The sequence below is a fragment of the Colletes latitarsis genome, chromosome 11 (genome assembly GCF_051014445.1).
Source record: "Colletes latitarsis isolate SP2378_abdomen chromosome 11, iyColLati1, whole genome shotgun sequence".
Lineage (NCBI taxonomy): Eukaryota > Metazoa > Arthropoda > Insecta > Hymenoptera > Colletidae > Colletes > Colletes latitarsis.
This window is the reverse complement of record NC_135144.1, coordinates 6,539,290-6,562,451: the sequence shown is the minus strand read 5'-3', so window position 1 is coordinate 6,562,451 and position 23,162 is coordinate 6,539,290. Positions and strand designations below refer to the sequence as shown.

At 33.7% G+C, this 23,162-nt stretch overlaps 1 protein-coding gene across 5 annotated transcripts in view; it reads left to right on the top strand.

Moving 5' to 3' along the window:
- LOC143347966 (uncharacterized) overlaps nucleotides 1–23,162 on the top strand; it is a 240,932-nt gene that overhangs the window by 186,823 nt on the left and 30,947 nt on the right. For 4 of the 5 annotated variants that reach the window (XM_076777654.1, XM_076777659.1, XM_076777658.1 and 1 more), the window contains one exon: nucleotides 1,137–1,217. The exons of the other annotated variant lie outside the window; for it this stretch is intronic. In XM_076777654.1, the coding sequence (XP_076633769.1) occupies nucleotides 1,137–1,217 (81 nt within the window). The remainder of the gene's footprint in view (nucleotides 1–1,136; nucleotides 1,218–23,162) is intronic. 5 annotated transcript variants of the gene reach the window in all.

Sequence of the window (23,162 nt, the reverse complement as noted above, 5' to 3'; positions counted from 1 at the left end):
TCGAGCTTGTACTTAAACACGAATATGCTCGTTTATCTGTTTAATATCGAGCGATGCATTAAAATAAGATTTGGATTTATTTGAAACGAACAACTTTAACTTATCACGGACGAATCCTGATATTAATCTCTTGCTTTATTATATCGAGTCATATTCGTAGTAAAATTACATGCTGTACGTTTAGTACGATGTTTTGTTAAACATTTAATTTTTGAAGCAATCTAGTTGTGCTTACATTGTCTTCTAGTTGATCGATAAAGGTACACAATCACAAATGAAATCGTAAGGCAAGGGGTTAATGATTATGATAAAAATTCAATTTTTTTCTTTGCTCAGCTTGGTACCGTTGACACATCTGCTATGAAAGATCAAAGATTCCTCGTTTGGAACTTTGAGATTTTTCGCATAAACTGATTGCAAAGAACGGACGACGAGTAGAAACGAATTTTCAAACCAAATAACTAATTTCCACGACGTTAATTGTGATATCTATTCTGTGGTATGATAATGCACCTCGTTCGTAATGCTAAAAATGACAAATGCATTTCGAGCCGTGCAAACGGTGTGATACATGCCTCGTGGACATTCTCTGCTATCGTTAGCAGATCTGAGCATTACGAGTGACGGTGCACTATACGAGTCGATACAATTTCAACGCAAATAATCACTCTACTTTATTAGTTTGAATCGTTCAAACCAAATCGACTACTTGAATATTCAAGCAAAATTAATTATTCAAGCAAACTTGATTATGCATTCTTACTTAACTGTAATATTACACTTTAATAATAAAGTTTGCTTGCATAAGATTTGGATAAGCTTGAATCGAGTAAAGAATATACGTGATTACTTTAAAAATTTCATTTATTATGTTCCTTCAGATGTCGGTAAAGATCAGAGATCAAATCAAGTCGACAGATCATAAAAGAGAAAATAATAATTGGGTGTTCGAATGGATGAATTTGTTAGTGCATACTGATATTGATTCTGCCATTGAACGGTAGATGGCGCGACAAAGAAAAGATCGCTATCAACGCGTGCGGGGTACTTCCATTTTCTCTTGGGTCAAGTCTCTAGCGAACTAGATGCCTAGGAATTAGACTCGTGAAGCGGCCTTGTTGTTGTTGTGTTGGCAGAGTCGTAGCGGGCGGCAATCCCCGGAGCCTCGCTCGTCGTGGCCGACTGTCCCGGCTTCTGCAGTTCAAGCATAACGGAGGGTATCTGTATCGTTTCCAAAAAAGAAAAACAAAAACAAAAATATAGAACGAACAACCGGAAAATAAAAATAACCGAGAGAATAAGACGAAAGAACGGTATACAAAGTGTAACACAACACATAGGAATCATTTCAACGTTGGATTGGGGAAACAAAACGATGAAAAAGATTCGTATAACCATGTGACATATTTGACTTTGTCCCAAAATTATAGCTATTCGTGTACTCCTTCAATCTGAATAAAAACCTATAGTCGCTCAACCAGATTCGTAGATTGCATAAAAATGTTTATTGCGCCCATATCAATATGACGGATGAAAGATGTTGATGGCCGATAGACATCTATAACAATCGGGTACAAAAATTAATTTCAGGGTAAAATCATCTTCATTAAATGTCTGCACACTCTGAACGTGATGTGAATAAAGCAAATGGTATCATTAAACTCTCTATACTATCACGTTTCCCACGTTCTTCGTTGCTGTTATTCTTCCAGAATCTAGGATTCTCTCCTCGAGACGAACGTTTCTGATACTGATTTATCTACCACCATCTAGCACATGTTTTTTTAAATAAACTTACCTCAAAGGCATTCGTGCATATTCTGAAATGTTTTGTTCTTTGGCAGACATCGGGAAAACGATTTGCATACAAACGCCTTGTTTCGGCTGAATTATATTCAGGGAGTCTAGACATCGAGTACATATCCGCCATTTTCTAATTTCAATTGCTCGTTTCGTTTCTTCCATCCACGAGTCGAATTATCGAGTGCTCTTCTCAAGAGAATGAAGGAAACTGACTCGTAGAGTGGAACAGTCGACAAGGTCCAGAGATAACATCTGTTATGCTAGTTCAGTTTCTGATAAAAACTGGCCAAAACATAGAGATGACTGTAATTATGGTGACAAAATCAAATAGGGTACATGTTTATGCGAGTCCTTTTCGTCGTGTTTGCGTCCCAAATCCGTCGCTGAAGTGGGTTCCACGTGTTACGATACACCCTGTATATATATAAAACGGAGAGGGAGAGAATGCTAGGACGAGGAGTGAGAGGGAACGATCGCGCAAATGACGCACGGCTTGGGATTCAAATTGAGATTTAACGGTCGAACGGACGAATGCTGTGAGGTTAGACTGGCTGAGATGGCGCTACAATCGGGAATAAAAGTGGCGCGAGACCGATGGGGCGAAAACGTGAGAAGAAAGGCTGAAACGATGAACGAAGGAAAGCAGAAAGGGAATGATAGAAAGAGAGAGGGAGAGAGTACGTATGAAATTGATGACGGAGAGAATGGGTGGTTAGAGAACGAGTAGACCGGAAACGCGACGAAGAAAATAATTTCACACGTACGCCCGGCCAAATTACAAGTTTACCGCGTCGAACTGAATAGAGACGAGTTAGAGCGAAATCTAGAATTTGCATAGGTATAGGTAGAATAAATTTAATTTACAACTCTAATATTCGACGAGAACTCCGATTCGTCGGGTTCGAATGACGAGGCTCGGTGTATTTCTTTTTACGAAACTCGCCCTGTATTGTGCTCTACACTGCGGAGCATAACTATAGCACCACTGATATTTTTAAGATTTTTGAATTTAAAAAAAAAAATTCAAAGAAAGTAATTGTCTAACATCAAGTGGTTTACATATGTATCGAGATAAAGTTGAAAAATATTATGCAATTGCTGCAAAACCACCATTTTCACTTTAATTACACTTTGAGGGTATTTGAGATGAAGTTAATCTTAAAAATTAGTAAATTGAGAGATGGTATTGTATTATTGTTTCCCATTTAACGTCCTTTATTAGGTAATATTTACTAAGGAGAAAAAATTCAACCACAAATTATAACTTAATTATTTCTTTGTAATTTAATATTGTTATTACGTTATAATTGCATTGGTGCTATAGTTGTGCACCTGTAAAATACTTATGTTATTGTTATGTTTCTCTTAAATAAATGTTATGTTCGCCCTTTTTTCATTGCTATAACTTCATTTTACCCTAATTTCTGACACTAGAGGTACCGACAATTATAGTGTATTTATTTGTAGCAAAGATATTAAAACGATGATGAAATCATGCATGATGAAATGTATAATGCAATGGAAATAAGTGTTTATTCATTCTCTTATAGAAAATAACGGTAAATTATCAACAATTCTGTCAAGTAAATTTTGTAGAAGTTTTATTAGAAATTTTGGGTCATTACGACTGCTTTGGTAGTTCTATTGTTAATACTCCGAAACTCTCCAAAATTGTAGTAATGCTATAATTATGCTCCGCAGTGTACATTATGTGTCAACTTAACTACATTAATAAACTGTTTTTCTATCTTCTCTAGGGGGAGATCCCCTAGTAACGGACACTTAAGTTTTTTTTAAATCATTAAAAAAATATAGTACTTTATGCCTTCTATACTATTTTATTTATAATTTAACGATATTAGAAATCAATATAAAGCAACAAAAGGAATAACATTATTATAATAGTTAACTGAAACTTTGGTTAAACTTTGGTATAGAATTTGAACAGATGATTAGGTGCCCCCTAGTATCGGACATAGCATAAGTTCAGGACGTAACTCAAAACAGTTTCAATATAATTTACAACGATCGTAAACATAATTATCCACATATACAGGGATATTGGCACAAGCTTCGTGTGTCCATTTTTTCACAGTTACAATACTGAATCCAATCTTCTCCTTTAGTTTCTAAACAAACCATACAAATGGTTTCCAAGTTCCATTCTCGTTGTTTGAATGTTCCGCTTCTCTTATTTCCCGAATTTTTTGTTTGTTTTCCATTCTTTTTCTGCTCCCATTCTTCTTGGCCAATAATTTATTTATTTATTTTAACATCTTCTTGCTCTTGTTTCAGTTCTCTTTTTCTTGGCATTAAGTAAGGGCGATACTTTCAGAATTATTTTGTAAATATTATCAGCAAAAATAATAGATAGCTGGACGTCTGTCTCATCTTTTTCTCTAGGATCTTCAGATCCCAACGTAGAAGTCAAATTTTGCTGATTCCTCATTTCTTCATGTGGAATATTTGTCATTTCACTACCTATATAATTAATGTCTGAGAATATATTCCTGTCCAGAGTATAAATTTCAGTACATTTAAAACCATTAGTATGAATATGATTAAGCAAATTTAGATTTGTAGTGTCCGCTAATAGGGGACGATGATCTGACCGGAACCAGGGGACAGCAAAGCCATAAAAAAAGGTTTCTTTTATAAAAACCAGTGCACTATACAGGGTGTTCGATCACCCCTGAGAAAAATCGTAACGGGAGATTCTAGAGGCCAAAATAAAACGAAAATCAAGAATACCAATTTGTTGATGGAGGCTTCGTTAAAATGTTATTGACGTTTAAAGTTCCACCTGTACTGAATTTTTCTCTCGAAAATGCGCAGGATATCGGGGTATGTCTATTCACCAAAAATGATTATGATTGACTCCCATAACCAAAAATAATTTTTCCAGAACGAATTGAAATTTTTTTTTCGCCGAAAAATTTAGGGACCTGCCCCCCGTCGATTTTTCTTAAAAATTTGTTTTTCATTTTTAATAAATTTGTTTAACGCCCTATAGAAATGTTGTCTAATACTTTTTTGTAGGTACCCATGGACTCTACTTCAGAAATAAATTTCATTGAAATATATTTATTATTGTAGGAGTATTGGCTGTTTAAAAATTGGGTCATTTTTATGTGGTTTTTCTCATTTTACGGGGTCAAAGAACAACTTTTTCATTATTGTTAGAATTTCTACATATTCTACACTAAAATACGCGTTGTTTGCCTTTTTAAACATTAAAATCGTCCAATCCGTTCAGGAGTTATGATGTTTTAAAGATTCACATGAAATTTCGAGGAACCATTTCAGGCCTCAGATTATATTTTCGGTAAAGAATTTTTTTTTTTAAATGCGTAATATTTCGGGGTATGTCTATTCACCAAAAATGCTTAAAATTGCCCCCTGTAACTAAATATAATTTTTTTAATATGATTTGGAATTTTTTAATTTCGTCTAAAAATTTCAGTACCTACTCGAATTTTTTTTTCGAAATTGGGTAGGATTTCGGAGGTATTTAGTTTCACCAAAAAAGATTGTAATTAACCCCTACATCCAAAAATAATTTTTTCAGAATTATTTGAAATTTTTTAATATAATTTTTTAATAACTTTTTAACGAAGTCTCAGTCAAAACATTGATATTTTTAATTTTCATCTCTTTTTGGCCTCTAGAATCTCTCATTAAAATTTATCTCGAGGTGACCGAACACCCTCTATATACAAAATACAAGGTAATTAAAAAAATGCTTACCGAAAAATATAATAATACCATTCACTCGTTTTTTCATTACAAAAATTGAGAGGTATAGTAGTTTATAATTTGTACGATACACACTAGCTCCTAGTTAGACGCAACAATCAATTGATTTTTTTAGCTGTGTCCGCGCAACTAGAACGTGGCGAAACTTGATCATTGTTTATTCTATCCTTTCTGTTGGCTCCTACAAAGTTTGTGACGCCAATTATTTAGCAAATAGAAAAGAAAACAACGCTTATTTGCTGACACAACAATTTATTAACAATTCGAATATATAAACATAAAACGAGTCAAGAGAAAATGTTCAGTGCGGATATACAGGGTATTCGGCCACCCCTGGGAAAAATTTTAATGGGAGATTCTAGTGGCCAAAATAAGACGAAAATCAAGAATATCAATTTGTTGATTGAGGCTTCATTAAAACGTTATTAAAAAATTTTAAGTCATTCACGGAAAAATTATTTTCGATCGCGGGAGTCAATTACAATCATTTTTTGTGAATGGACCTATCCTCGAAATCCTACGCACTTTCGAGAAAAAAATTCGAGTAGGTGGACAAAGTCGACAAAATTAAAAAATTTCAAATCGTTCTAAAAAAATTATTTTTGGTTGCAGGGGTCAATTACAATCATTTTTGGTCAATACGCATACCTTCGAAATCCTATGCACTTTCGAGAAAAAAAATTCTTTACCGAAAATATAGTTTCTAGTCACAAATGCTTCCTCGAAATTTCATACAAATGTTTAAAATACCATAACTTTTGAACGGATGCGAGGACTTTAATGTTTCAAAAAGCAAACAACGCCAAGAATATTCGAAAAGTTGTTCCTTAACACAGTGAAGTGAGAGAAATAACGATCGCATAGCGTTTCACACTTTAAAATCGCTACTCTCCGATTTTAAGGAAACTCCGCCTAACAAATTTTTGTAAAGTGTCTGGAAATGTGTCGATGTATTCGTCTCCGTTAATTTATGATTGCATTTTTCTTAAATTTACGAGTACGTCATTGCTATTTATCTTTTGTTTAGTTGCTCTATAATTAAGTGAACGGATAACGCGGAAGGAAACTCGTTCACTTTCGATACGCAAACGCACTGATGAGTCGGTGTCCAAACGTTATTCGCAGATTCCGTGAATTTATGCGACGCACATGCGCCACGGCCACCGCGGAAGGCTTTCATGCGCGCTAATCAGAGCCAATTCATGGTCTCTGGTCTGCGCTGGCTTTGACGACAGCACACAAGAGCATGTAAAGCTGGCAATTACTCTTTGTCGAGAAAGGTATCAGTAAATAGGTGTCGATGCTGCAACGACACGCACGGGAACGCCTTCCTATAATACGCTTCGAGTGATCGATGAACATCGCACAATGGTTCGGATCTTCAAAAACGCCCACTAAATTAATAGCCTTATTATTTATACATTCTTCGTTGCGAATGAAACGGTTTTATGGTTTTTTGAGGCGTAGAATCTGATTTTGATATTAACATTTTTTTTCCACCAAGGTTTGAGGAAGTTAGGAGTATTGTAAACCTTTAAAAAAATAATTTAGTTATGTATAATGGTAGAAGCGTCTTCAAAATACAAACGAAAATAGAATGTTTCGAGACAATTAGGAAGAATATTTTTTTTTTTTATTTGTTGTGAAAATATCTATTGGAAATAGGTAGTGGAATAAAAAAACAATTATTAAAGGTATAACTTTTAACTTAGCTTTTATTGGAAACACTAGGAAGGCACGTCTTAACGCTTTGAAAGGAACATACAGAATGAATAGGACAGTGGCGAAAAATTCGTCCCGTACACTCACACCCAATCGGTCCTATACTTTGTCTAAACAAGCCAAGCTAGGGACACAGCTGCACCTTCTTGACTTGTATTTCGAGACGCTGAACGCAACATGCGCGTCGATGGTTTTTGTCACATAAAGAAAACTTTCTCTTTTAGAAGAGAAAAATCAACAATATCATATTAAAAAAATATAATTTCTTATTATACCACGAAACATAAATGAAAAATTCACTTTGTTCAAGAAGTGATTGCAACGATAACAGAATGTTATATCGATAGCAATATCGCGGGACGCATCAGTGACAAGAGCATCGTACGAAATTTGTTGCATAGTTTGGGAAACATATGAAACCGCGTTTACCGGCGCAGAGATTGCGAAGGAATGTTTTATCAGCGCTTCCAACGTATAAAGAATGCGATCGCGTGAACGTGCGGACGCTACGATCAAACTTTTACAAAGCGAAGTAAAATTAACAGAGTTTCGAACTCGGTTTGTCATAACTTCTGCACGATTTCCAGCTATCGCGCAACTTCCCGCAGCTTTCAGCGGCGTCTCGGAAAACGTTTGGACTCGCGTGCGCGTAAATTTCAGCGTTCGGATCGCATCAGGATCGCGTCGGCCGAATTAATAACACGCCGGAAAACACAGTGGCCGGCGGGGTTATATTTTTTCCACGAGAAAAGGGGGTCGAGCAAGCGGAAAACGCGATGGCGTAAACGCGATATCAGCTTTCTAACATCGTTCGGGCGTCGTATCTGAACAATTGCGCGGTCCACCGTGTGTTCGAGACCGTTGCTTACTGGCCTTGAGATGGACTTGGTAAAAATGAAAAGAACGAAGGTGAAATATACTTACGCTGCTCGACGCGGTAACGCCTTAATAAACGAACACCCGTACGCGTAAGATAAATGTACCAATTATCGACACGTTACGGTAGAACATCGATTATCGAAACGACCAATAAAGTTCATACTAACTCTGTCTATACTTCAAAATCTGTATTTCTCTCGTAAATATCAGACATAAACATAAATTAACACATTAACAACGAGACATTTTTGGTAAAACTTTCCTACATGATGAGGTGCCACAGTGGGCTGAGAGCGTCAGAAACATGGGCAAAATTCAAGATTTCATTGATTCTTTCTAAAACTTATTTAGGATATTTGAGGTTGCTGATATCAAATCTGAAAACAACAATTTCAAATTCAAAGTAGGGATATCAATAAGCGATATATACAGTGTTCGGCCACCCCTGGGAAAAATTTTAATGGGGGATTCGAGAGACCAAAATAAGACGAAAATCAAGAATACCAATATGGTGATGGAGGCTTCGTTAAAAAGTTATTAACGTTATTAGGTAATAAAAGTTATTAAAGTTATTATTATTAACGATTAATTAGGATTTATAGGATAACCAGGATTTCGAGGGTACGTATATTTACCAAAAATGACTGTAATTGACCCCCGCAACCGAAAATAATTTTCCTAGAAGGATTTGAAATTTTTTAATTATGTCGAAAAATTTCACACATTCTCAAATTTATTTCTAGAAAATGGATAGGAATTCAGGAGTTTGTCTATTTACCAAAAATGACTATAATTAACCCTCGCAACCGAAAATAATTTTCCCAGAACGATTTGAAATTTTTTAAGTAGTTTTTTAATAACTTTTTAATGAAGCTTCAATCAACAAATGAAAAAATCTCTCATTAAAATTTTTCTCAGGGGTGGCAGAACACCCTGTATAGTGGCCTGCAAAGCAATTTATATCTTTTCTTTTTATGGTCAAAGATTTTTATGATTTTTCTTTTAACATAAACTAAGTCTTTACAACAGATTTCGATTAAATATATTTATAATAACATTTTTATCAGTAGCTAAGACTCCAAGTACAGAAAAATATAGCTGAAAATTATAAATTATTATCTACAGGGTGTTCGGCCACCCCTGGGAAAAATTTTAATGAGGGATTCTAGAGGCCAAAATGAAAAGTTATTAACAATTAAATTCAAAAATTTCAAATCGTTCTGGAAAAATTATTTTTGATTGCAGGGGTCAATTATAAGCATTTTTGGTGAATAGACATATCGCTGAAATCCTACTCACTTTCGAGGAAAAAAATCGAGTAGGTGCTGAAATTTTTTGGCAAAAAAAAATTTTTCAAATCCTTCTAAAAAAATTATTTTCGGTTGCAAGAGTCGATCACAATCATTTTTGGTCATTACACATACTCCCGATATCCCACGCATTTTCGAGAAAAAAATTCTTTACCGAAAATCTAATGTGAGGCCAGAAATGCTACCTTGAAATTTCATACGTATCTTTAAAACACCATAACTCCTGAACGGATTGGACGTTTTTAATGTTTAAAAAGGCAAACAACGCGTATTTCAGTGTAGAATATGTAGAAATTCTAAAAATATTGGAATTGTTGATCCTTGACCCCGTAAAATGAGAAAAACCACATAAAAATGGCCCAATTTTCAAACAGCCAATACTCCTACAATAATGAATATAGTTCAATGAAACTTTTTTCTGAAGTAGAGCTCATGGGTACCGACAAAAAAGTATTACACAATTTTTCTGTAGGGCGTCAAATAAAATTACTAAAAATCAAAAACGAATTTTTAAGAAAAATCGACAAGGGGGTGCCTAAATTTTTCGGCGAAATTGAAAAGTTTCAAATCGTTCTGGAAAAATTATTTTTGGTTGCAGGGGTCAATTGCATGCATTTTTGGTCAACAGACATACCATCGAAATCCTACTCAGTTTCGAGAAAAAAATTCTTTACCGAAAATATAATTTCTGGCCAGAAATGTCTGCCCGAATTTTCATGCGAATCTTTAAAACATCATAACTTCTGAACGGATTACACGATTTTAATGTTCAAAAAGGCAAACGACGCGTATTTCAGTGTAGAATATGTAGAAATTCTAAAAATATTGGAATTGTTGATCCTTGACCCCGTAAACTGAGAAAAACCCAATAAAAATGGTCCAATTTTCAAACAGCCATAACTCCTACAATAGTGAATATATTTGAATGAAACTTTTTCCTGAAGTAAAGCTCATGGGTACCTACAAAAAAGTATTAGGCAACTTTTCTGTAGGGCGTCAAACAAAATTACTAAAAGTGAAAAAGGAATTTTTAAGGAAAATCGACAGGGGGTAGGTGCCTAAATTTTTCGACGAAAAAAAAATTTTTAATTAATTCTGAAAAAATTATTTTCGGTTGCGAGGGTCAATTACAATCATTTTTGGTAAACAGTCATATCCCCGAAATCCTATTCATTTCCTAGAAAAAAATTCGAGAAGGTGTGAAATTTGTCGACAAAATTAAAAAATTTCAAATCGTTCTGGAAAAATTATTTTCGTTTGCGGGGGTCAATTACAATCATTTTTGGTGAATAGACCTACCCCTGAAATCGTACCCACTTTTTAGAAAACAATTCAGTACGGGCGGAACTTTAAATGTTAATAACTTTCTAACGACATCTCCATCAACAAATTAGTATTCTTTATTTTCGTCTTATTTTGGCCTCTAGAATCTCCCATTAAAATGTTTCCCAGGGGTGGCCGAACGCCCTGTATAAATACCTGAAATATACTTACTTATAGTCTATAGTGCTATATTTAATCACAAAATCATCTAAAAAAATAAATATATATAGATGTCAAAGCTTTGGAGTACTTGTCAGTTTATAAAAAAAAATGATATTCTTAAACAAAAGTTGAAAAATTGGATTTTGGCCACGAATCATCGTTTTCTAGCCCACTGTGGGATGATGTATTTAGACCAAAAATAAGCTTTTAAATTAACTACTGTGATGTATTCAACTGTCAGAGAAACACTAATAAATATATGTTACAATGCGTAGAATAAATGTAAAAATGCACCACTGTCATAAATAATGTCGTTATCGGAGAAATTATTAGAAAAACACACACTTGTTGTAAAATCAAAATCCTCGTTTGCCGTCGGTAATCTGTTAAAATGACACATTCGTTTGCACTACGAGTAATAAAACCGTGAGAAAACATGGAACGTAACGAATGAATGTTCGAGAAACGTTTAAAGTGTTTTGAAAATTAGCTTACGGAAATAAGATCTGTGAAAAATATACATTCAATTTATGTTTAGAATAATCATTTTCTGTGGAGACCTAAAACTTTATTAACGAACGCTTTCACTTTCGTGAAACGACCCAGTTGAGAAGGTTCTGTGACCCACTTTTACAATAGATCACATAGGTTGAGAATCACTGTTATAGAGCCTTCTGTCAGTATATTACCAATTACAGTACTGTATGTAAACATACACAAAATATTTCTTTCCTTCTATGGAATGAAATCTGCTCACAATGATTCAGTATAAAATTGACATAATTAAGGAACTTAAATGTGGGGGACGTCCGACAAATTTTGTACAAAAATATGGCGTTGAAAAATCAACGTGCTATACAAACCTATTTATAGCAAATACAAATAGCAGATGTGTCAACCAGTCGAAAGTCTTTAATGGCGGAGAACAATTTGAACGCTGCTGTATTTCACTGCTTTGTGCAATACAGAAATGAAATAATACCCGCAATTGGACCAATTATACGCGAACAAGCTTGAGAATTTAACAAAAAATTTAAAAGAAATCCAAATTTTAAAGTAACCGGTAATTGGCAAAATCTAAGTCGCGTCGCGTTTATGGAAATAAAATTTCTGCAGAAACTTTCAAACAGGACCCTAAGAATTTTCCAATCGGAGAAGGATTTGATTTAAACAATATTTATGTCACTGACGATATTTAGATTGTTCTAACTTCTTGAAAAAAAGTCGTACAACAATCTTTCTAAAGTAATTTCAGAAGTAGAACCCTTCATTTTCGCGCGTCTGATTTTAATTACATAAATAATGTTTCAAACTTTCAAGAACCGTTTTAATTTGTAAAATTTTTCCAAAACCATTTATACGTTCTCAATCGCTTTTTCGTGTAAGAGGATCCTCGAGCAAATTCTATTTGGGCGTGTGAAAGTTCTTTTTTGTCCATAATTCCAAGTTACTTTACAATTTATCCAATAAGGACATTCAACAAGTTATTTTGGTATTTTTTGATTAGTAACATGTATAAGAATTTAACTAACGCGTGTTGTGTAGTTTAAGTCTATTTAAGGTGCCTCTGCTCAATGTCATGGATCACTGGTTATCAATCTCGTGTCATGGGTCACTGGTTAATAATCGTAGCTGTTGTTAACTGTTCACTTAAACAATTTAAAAAATGAGCGGAGTCTGTACCCGATTATGTTCAAAAGATAACCTATATTCTTGTTGGTGTTGTTAGGACGCTTTTTTTCTCTGCATTTTCTGGGGAAATATTTTTTCATTTTGTCACTCGTAGTAATTCGACATTATTCGACGACGGTACTGGGGACTTCAAAGCCCAACGATTTGGATCCTGGAAGTTCCACTTGGCTATAAAATTATTCGAATAGCCCTAACCCTGATTGACGCGCGTCAAACGTCTCTGGAGAATCATTGTATTCGCGAGAGCCGCAGAAGACGAGCAAGCTGGCGAAGTGTCATGGCGACTCCGGCCTGAAAGAGGCCGATCTCTCGAGAATTTAAATCTGGCTACTTAACAGCACGGAACGCGGAAGACTTCTCGAGAGATTTCTTACTTTCGAGGTTCTCCGTCCGCGGCACTTGGAAAAATAATTTCAGCGAAACGAAGGCGGGGAAATTGCTTTGATTAAAATATTGGAAATCCAGACCGAATAAGATTCTCGAGGCTGGTAGTTCCCGGTCAAGGTTAACCAGGATATTTTGCCTCCAATTGAATGGGAATGAGAACTTAGCAATCCGCTAAACCTTTCGCTTTAATTTCCTCGTCGTTCGAGACGGATCACGCAAATAATATTCGACCGTCCTTTCGCGGAATGCACATTAATATTGTTTCGTTCGTCCTGTGACTCCTGCCCTTTCGTTTCGCCATTTGCATAGAGTAGTACGTCGCTGATTTTAATATAAAACGCTTTAAAGGTTTGCGTTTAAACAGTAGCTCCTCCAATTAATGAAAAGGCAATTAACAAGTGACAAACGTTGACTGTTCGCGGGCCCCAATAATTCGTCCAATTAAAGTCGACGTGATTCCTGGCCATTAGCTTGAAGGTAAATTTCGTTCTGATTGCAGAGTACTATATCTTTTCCGTCCAAGATACCTTGGAAAACTATGTTTGCGAGGCTGACAAAATGCCGATAGAAATTTAGGACGGTTTCCTAAATCCTGGGGCATCTTTACGACCTGCTGCATTGCAGTCCTTCGCGTCGATAGGGGCAGGAACTAGACAATTTTAGATTAAACTTACAGTAAATGTCCCAATGAGCGTCGACTGGTCAAAAAAGAAGCTGCAATTTTTCTTGAGTCACAATCTGTACAGTGATAGTACGTGATATTTGAATAATTTAAAAATGTTTTTTTTACAACTATTGCATGATTTTTATATTTATAATTGGAGCACTTACCAAAAAATGTTCAAGTCTGCAAAAGAAATGTGTAAATTAAACCTTGAAAATGAAAAAAATGACGTACATTTACAATATAATAGACCATTGAATTATCCAATGTCCAAAATGACGTACATTTACAATATAATAAACCATTGAATTATTTTCTAATTTTAATATCGCAACCTTGAGACATCGTATTTTTTTAAAAATCATAAATAAAAGTGGTAGTACATGATATTTGAATAATTTAAAAATCTTTTTTTTACAACTATTGCATGATTTTTATATTTATAATTTAAACATTTACCAAAAAATGTTCTAGTCTGTAGAAAATTAAACCCTGAAGATTTAAAAAATGGCGTACATTTACAATATGATAGACCATTGAATTATTTTCTAATTTTACTATCGCAACCTTGAGACGTCGTATTTTTTTAAAAATCATAAATAAAAGTGGTCGAAGGTGATATTTCAATAATTTAAAAATGTTTTTTTTTACAACTATTGCATGATTTTTACACTTATAATTGGAACATTTACCAAAAAATGTTCTAGTCTGCAGAAAACATGCGTAAATTAAACCCTGAAGATTTAAAAAATGGCGTACATTTACAATATGATAGACCATTGAATTATTTTCTAATTTTACTATCGCAACCTTGAGACGTCGTATCGTTTTAAAAGTCATAAATCTAAACGTTGGAATACTTTCGTTAGCCACTGTATATCGGAGTGAAATGGCTTTGGTCGTTAGAATACACCAAGGGAGAAAGGATGACGCGATGAAAGGCGAAATACATTCCTCGAGGATAATTTCTTTTTTCTCCGTATTCGTCGGATTTTGTGGGGTTTTGGGGGCATCGAGGCTGACCCAGCGGATATTTCCAGCTCTTCGGGTCCTGGCAGCACGCCTAACGACGCGACCGCTTAATGACCGGAGATGCAGTTGCACTCGAGGAAACTTAAGAGGATATTCTCGTTTCGGGTCAAAGAAATCGATTTCCTTTTTTCTATGACATTTTTTTAAAACTTCGCGAAAAATTTGTTTGTGAAATATTACATCGAAATTCGAAGAGACAACGAAATTGCAACAATTTGAGTAGAGGGGTACACCGATAGAAATATAAGTAGAGATCCAAGTGCACGAGATTCATGCATAAAATAATAATCACGTTCTTTTTCCTCCATTGGTTGTGACATAATATATATATGACATGTATTCAAACACCCAACCTTAAGCATCGTCTTTAAAAATACAATATTTTTAAAATATTACCGATATTTATCAACAAATTTCGTGTACAGTAAATAATAAAAACGCACGTAAAAATAATTTTACTCACACATATACATATAGGTACACGAAGTAATTCATTTTTTATGTATGCTATTTTTGCACGTCTTGTTTTCCCAATTAGAACTTAAACAGTTCCAAACCTACCCTATATAAGATTCGAATAAGTTTTTGTACTTTGAAGCAAATTAAATGGAAAAATATAAATTACACTCGCGTCGGTATTTACGTTGACGCGTAAGGTTCTATTGTAAATGATCGAAAATAAAGTCAACGACATAAGTGTAAGAGCTTATTTATTGAGTAGATGCGTTTATTGAAGTTTAACAAATAAAAAAAAATATATGAAATGCAAACTAATCCAAATCATTCTGGAAAAATTATTTTCGATTGTGGGGGTCAATTACAATCATTTTTCGTGAATACACACACCCCTGAAATCCAACCCACTTTCTAGATTAAAATTCGAGAAGATGTGAAATTTTTCGACGGAAAAAAAAATTTTTAATCGTTTTGAAAAAATTATTTTCGGTTGCGGGGGTCAGTTACAATCATTTTTTGTGAATAGACGTTCCCCCGAAATCCTGCACATTTTCGAGAAAAAAATTCAATACGGGGGGAACTTCAAACGTTAATAACTTCTTAACGAAGCCTCCATCAACAAATTGGTATTCTTGATTTTCGTCTTATTATGGCCTCTGGAATCTTCCATTAAAATTTTTTAATGTATATTTTCTATATACATCGGAAGCCAACAAAATGTTGATACTAAGATCCGCTTTTTTACACAAAAATAAAGACAAAGAAATCGTTCAACAGGTCAGATGGCCGGTCATGGTAGGCATGACAGATTACATATTTTTCTCAGAAAACAAATAATAAGAATAGAAGTGAACATTGACAAATTTATTGTACATGTACCATAAGAAAAGTCATGAAGTCAAATAACGCTAAAATAACATTGTATGTTAGAAATTCTGAACAAAATTTAAAAAACGGTCATTTGACCAGTTGTGGTAGGTTTAGTGTTAACTTTCATTAGGTCGTAATAAGCACCCATTTTGGTTGCATCGTTTGGACGATATTCTTTGTCAGTCTTTCTAAGGTTAATACACGAAACGCTAAAATTGTCTAGAAAGTGCATGTAGAGGATGGAATAAGATCGACGATCAGGAATCTCGATCAAGGGGTCAAATTTAATCTGCCGTTGGTTCGGGAGTGTACCTTGCGAATCGCAAATCGAATTTCCTCGTTTGCCGATGACCTTAAGCCCCCGAGGCGAGACTTTGGATTCTTGGAGATAGTTTACCGAGCACTCTACTTTTGTAATTTGTTACTGCCGTCAAAGATGGCCACTTGAAGGTAACGAGCGAACGATCGATTTCGCGCGATTCACACGCATGAACGATGATCGTTGAAGTTGTCGAATAGATTGTCGCGATCGAATCAAACTTGAATTCGTTTCTGAAGCAAACAGTGTAAACACAAACCAATGGAATTATATATCTATAATAACTTAATACGTTACGTTTCACGTTAGAAGTAGGAAGTTGAAAACGAAGAGATCCAGAACGCAGTTAAGTAGGATTAGTATGCCTGACGAGTCGTGAAATTTTGTTTTGTTAAAATTATCTGTGACCGCGAGTGTCTTGACGAAACAATGGTGAAACGTAGTAGAGGTACGAATGGATACAGAATAACAATAACAAACGGAAGATCCAAATATGAGAATTTAGGAAAAAGAAATATGGACGAATGAGAATTTTTGTCGAAAAAGGATACTTAAGAAAATTGAAGAGAAAGAACGTCAGAATCTGTTCCCTTGTCTGCGTACGTGTGTATGTATTTGAATATCGTGGATGGTTGGTGTGCATAGTTAGGCGTGATTGAAGCGAAACAAGAGGAATAGAAGGTCGTATATGGTAAGAGATCGCTCAGAGAAATGTACGTCGCCACGGAATAGAGGCGAGAACAGCAAAATTCCAATACGAGAAACAAAAATGAAACTGCCATCAAATCTCGTTCGCGAATGACGTTTCGTTGTATTAAAATTTTCGTCCCAGTTGCGAGCTTGAATTTGTCGAAACATCGTCTTTATTATAATCAAACTTCGTACGTGAAATTCGGAGTTCGGAAGTTGTTCAACGAGAAATCATCTTTGAATGAATTTTTGTCTGGAAAGTTTTGCATGCGCATCAATTGCTGAGAAAATAATTGTATCGTTTATTTAAATAAATTATATTCGAGGAAAATATACAGGGTGTTCAGCCACCCCTGGGAAAAATTTTAATGGGGGGTTCTGGAGGCCAAAATAAGACAAAAGTCAAGAATACCAATTTCTTGATGGAGGCTTCGTCAAAAAGTTATTAACAATTAAATTAAAAAATTTCAAATCGTTCTGAAAAAATTATTTTTGGTGAATAGACAAACCCCCGAAATCTTGCGCATTTTCGAGAAAAAAATTCAGTACGGACGGAACTTTAAACGTTAATAACCTTTTAACGAAGCTTCCATCAACAAATTGGTATTCTTGATTTTTGTCTTATTTTGGCCTCTAGAATCCCCCATTAAAATTTTTCCCAGGGGTGGTCGAACGCCCTGCGTACAGATTAATCGGATATATTAATATTTCATGGAGTGCTATTCTTGTATGGTCTTTTCCCATCGCTAAATTAATTATCTATATCTCTATCGTAGAAATTTATTTTATTTCAGTCGAGAAAATAAAAGCAATTGATTAAATTCCGAAATAGATGTCGAAGTTTAAGAAAGAGGTTCGTTTCTGAATTGCAAATTAAAAAGACCTTTTTCGCATTTTATACTACAAAGAATCACATTGTGAATTGGGAATTAATAAAAAGAAGATCCTTCATTTTCGAGTTTTAAACATAAGAATGTAAAAAAAAAGTAGAACATTTGAGAAAAATTAAATCATGTTGTTAATTTATCGCTGTGACAGCTTTACAAAGATTAAAACAATTATGTTTCATAGGTAGATATCAAAGAAATTGCTGACGTTACAGCATCTTTTAATAAATTGTTAAGCATTAACAAAAAAAACATCTCTTGATTTCTAGATTCAAACTGTCGATAGTCCCTACGAACATTTCACGATGCGAACGATTCGGAAATGGCGAAAAACTAGTTGCAACTCGTCGTGAAATCAGATTTCGTAAATTACGAGGGGATTTAGGGTATTCCTGGATTCATTTCCTCAGATCAGTGGTTTTTTAACTTCGTGGTAGAAGTTTAGGAGAAAATTCAAGCCCGCGACGCAATTTCAAGAAAAAGAACCTGGCACGATTCTTGATTGCACACGATTATAGTAATAATTTAAACATATAAAAAAGAACCTATTTCCTAGAATCTTCGGAAAATGGTGGGCTTCGCGAGAGAAAGTATAATTTATAAAATTGAAAACATTTTTAAACAGTAGATCAAATTACTAATAAGTATAGTAAAATATAATATTGCATCGAATCAGTAATAAGTATAACATAATGTATAATTGATTCTCCCTTTGATAAACTCGAAAGAAATACAGGCACTTAAACATGGCGGCGATAATCCGTTGCTCCGTCGATCGGTCGACAAATGGTCAAAACGTGAAGGAGAAAAGTTGTTTCTTTCCTTTTGGTTCAAATTCTATCCGATATTGTTAAAATTATTTGCGGTCAAAAACCGTGCCAAGTGTTTTGGTATTTAAACAGTGCCCCAAATGATTAAGAATTTTCGTTCGAAATGACGGTTATTCTAATTTATTGTAACAGTTTCGCGACGCTTTGGTTTAGCGGTTACAATTGCGAACAGAATTAAGTGGACAGGTAAAGAAAATAAGTATAAATTAAATTTAAACAAAGTAATACATATAACTATTATGCACTTAAGTTTTATACAGGATGAGGCACGAGCTAGTCCCCACAATTTTTCAGCCCCTTTTGATGATCTGACAAAAAAATGTTTTCTATCGAAGTTAATCAGTATTTAACCGACAAGAAATTGCAATTACTTAAATTCAAAAACAAACTCATTTTTAATAAAAAATGAAGGTCACTGTTATATTTTTAAATGGAACTAAGTCAACGATCTGCTGCACTATGACCTTCAGATGACATTGAAAGAAAAATTTCCATGAATCGATTGCCACAATATTTGAAATAATTCGGCACTAATTAATAACACGAAGGCCTCGCATGTAGACGTAAACAAATGAACATAAACATTATGAATGATTATTTATGCAACTTCAGAACTTAACAAATAAAATAAAAGGAAAATTTATACAAAATGTGTATGAATGTACAAAGAGGTTCTCTAATTAAAGCTACACATAAGACTTCATTACAAAGAATAGAACTTTGTGTTGCGGAAGGTGAAATGCAGTTCGAACATTTAATTTAATTACTAATTACATGCACCTTTTTAACATGCTTGTTTCCAGTTTGGTTTTGTATAGACTTTTCTTTTATTATGTCTGTTAAGTCCTGAAGTTGAATAAATGATATGCTATTAATAAAACATTCGTAATGTTTACATTCATTTGTTTACGTCTAAATGCAAAGCCTGTATCGCCGATATAATTATAATCACCGAATTTCAAATATTGTTGCAATCGATTCATAGCAATTTTTCTTTCAATGTCATCTGAAGGTCATAGTGTAGCAAGGTCGTTGACTTAGTTCCATTTAAAAATATAACAGTAACCTCAATTTCTTATCGAAAATCAATTTCTTTTTAAATTTAAGCAACTGTAATTTCTTGTTGGTTAAATACTGATTAACTTCGATAAAAAACATTTTTTTGTCAGACTATCGAAAGGGACTGAAGAATCGTGAGGACTAGTACGTGCCTCACCCTATATATTTTGACGGTACATAGATTATTTAACCTATAATTGAAATTAATATTCACATTTGTGTTGAAATAAGGTATATTTAACGGAAATAATTGCCGAAAGACAAAAAATAGTGTATTAAAATATACAAAAATATAAAATCAATATGTAGTATGACTACTCATTGCAGCAATAATTGCTTTTAAACATCGTGAAATGCTATTTATCATATTTTCAATGTAATTTTTATCAATATTTCCAAATGTCAATCGTAAATATTTAAAACAAGTATTCCTGTTCTGCCATTTTTCTAATCACACATTTGAATTTAGTATGCTCCATAAATTTTCGACTAGATTCAAATCTGGACTTTGTGCCGGCCATTCCAATAATTTGATATCGGAATCCTCAAAAATTTTTTGTTTTTCTTTTAACAGTGTATCTCGTTGTCCTATTGCAAAATATTCTTCTCTAAGTCTCATTTTCGTAACTGCCTCTTCTAAATTTTAGTTTATTATTTCAATATATTTGTTTCCACTCATTATTTTATCAATCTGTACTAAATTGCCAATTCCATTCCACGAAAAACACCCCCACAACATTAATGACCCTCCACCAAATTTAACAGTTGACATAATAATACAAAATGGTTTTTTTATGCTTAATTTCTTTGGTAAAAGCTAAACGTTTTCTCGTGTTGATATTATTAATGTGCGGTTTACGTTTGGATTTATAGTATCTTAACCACGTTTCCTGCAATCTTCGTTGTACTATTTTCTATAACACACATAATTTTAACATTTCAACAATATTTAAATTTTCAACGGTACTACGTAGTAAATAGTTTGTATAAACTTTTTCAACCCTACTTTTAGAAAAGCTGTATTCTTTTGCTACTATACAGTAACTTAATTTATTTCGACTGATCACTATAATCAACTTACGAATTTGATTTGAAAATTTTTTTCTTTCCAACAATCTGCTGTTTTCTTGCAAATAATCTGTTTTATGCAAAGCTTACGCATCGACCAAATAATTAATATGAAACTACTGCGTGAAAGTGAAAAGGATACTTCGCGATTGTTAACATTTTTCGCATTATACTAACATCTTAAACGAGTGTTCACTTATTTTTGTCCCTCGGCAATCAATTAACATTTTCGTTAAATATATTTTATTTCAACACAAGTATAAATATTAATTTCAATTATTCTTTTAATTTTCTACCATAAAGATACACTAAAAAAATGGGAGAAGTTATACAGGGTGTTCGGCCACCCCTGAGAAAAATTTTAATGGGGGATTTTAGAGACCAAAATAAGACGAAAATCAAGAATATCAATTTCTTGACTGAAGCTTCGTTAAAAAGTTATTAAAAAATTAAATTAAAAAATTTCAAATCATTCTGAAAAAATTATTTTCGGTTGTAGGGTTCAATTACAATCATTTTTGGTGAATACACATACCCCTGAAATCCTACCCACTTTCGAGAAAAAAATTCGAGTAGGTACTGAAATTTTTAGACAAAACTAAAAAAATTTCAAATCATACTAAAAAAATTATATTTAGTTACAGGGGGAAATTAAAATCATTTTTGGTCATTATACATACCCCAGAAATCCTACGCATTTTCAAGAAAAAAATTGTTTACCTAAAATGTAATGTGAGACCAGAAATGCTTCCCTGAAATTTCAAGTACATTTTTGAAACGTCATAACTTCTGAACGGATTGGACGATTTCAATATTTCAAAAAGCAATCAACGCGTATTTTTGTAAAGAATATGTAGAAATTCTAAAAATATTGGAAAAGTTGCTCCTTGACCTCGTAAAATAAGAAAACCTCCATAAAAGTCGTCCAATTTTCAAACGGCCATAACTCCTACAATAGTGAACGTATCTCATTGAAATTTTTTTCTAAAATAGAGATTACGAATACCTATAAAAAAGTACTAAACAACTTTTCTATGCAGCGCTAACCAAATTTATTAAAAGTAAAAAACGAATTTTTAAGAAAAATCGACAAAAGGGTAGGTGCCCAAATTTTTCGACGAAAAAAAAAATTTCAAATCGTTCTAAAAAAAATATTTTTAGCTGCAGGGGTTAATTACAATCATTTTTGGTAGTCATATCCCCAAAATCCTACTCATTTCCTAGAAAAAAATTCGAGAAGGTGTGAAATTTGTCGACAGAATTAAAAAATTTTAAATCATTCTGGAAAAATTATTTTCGGTTGCGAGGATCAATTACAATATTTTTTGGTGAATAGACATACCCTCGAAATCCTACCCACTACCAAAAAAAAAATTCGAGAAGGTGTGAAATTTGTCGATAATATTAAAAAATTTTAAATCGTTCTGGAAAAATTATTTTCGGTTGCGGGGATCAATTACAATATTTTTTGGTGAATAGACCTACCCCCGAAATCCTGCACACTTTCTAGAAAAAAATTCAGTACGGGCGGAACTTTAAACGTTAATAACTTTTTAACGAAGCCTCCATCAACAAATTAGTATTCTTTGATCTTATTTTGACCTCTGAAATCTCCCATTATAATTTTTCCCAGGGGTGGCCGAAAACCCTGTATAACAACAAATTCATCAATGCCTTGTTAAGAAGTTATGACAAAAATATGAAATGTGATGTTTTTTTATTTACTAAACAAACAAATTTACTAAAATTTTGTTTAAGAAAAGTAACTGAGTATAGTTTCTATCACTTATTTTGGGTGCTAAAGTATCCTTTCTTCGATGATAACTTTTTGTTGCCATAAAATTTAAAACTATTATTCAAATTTATGTTCAATAGATTGCAAAGAATTTCACGATATCGAATGCTTGCAAAAGAATGATTTTATTTTATTATAAATTTGTTTTCTTATTTTAATGTCCTGAATCCTAACCGAGTTTCACAGTTCCTACTTGTGTTATAACTTCTTAACAAAGCATTTATGGATTTTTTGTTATATAACATTTCAGTCTTAGTTTTACTTGTAGACCACACTGCTGAAGTGTGCATGGAAAAATGCGAAACACCCTGTATAATATATAAAACTTAAGTGCATAATAGTTATAGTACTTTGATTAAATTAAATTCATACCTATTTTACCCACCTGTCCACTTAATTTTGTCCGCACCTGTATTCTTCTGGGCGAGAAGAGAGCAAGAGGTTGGGCGCGACTGAAT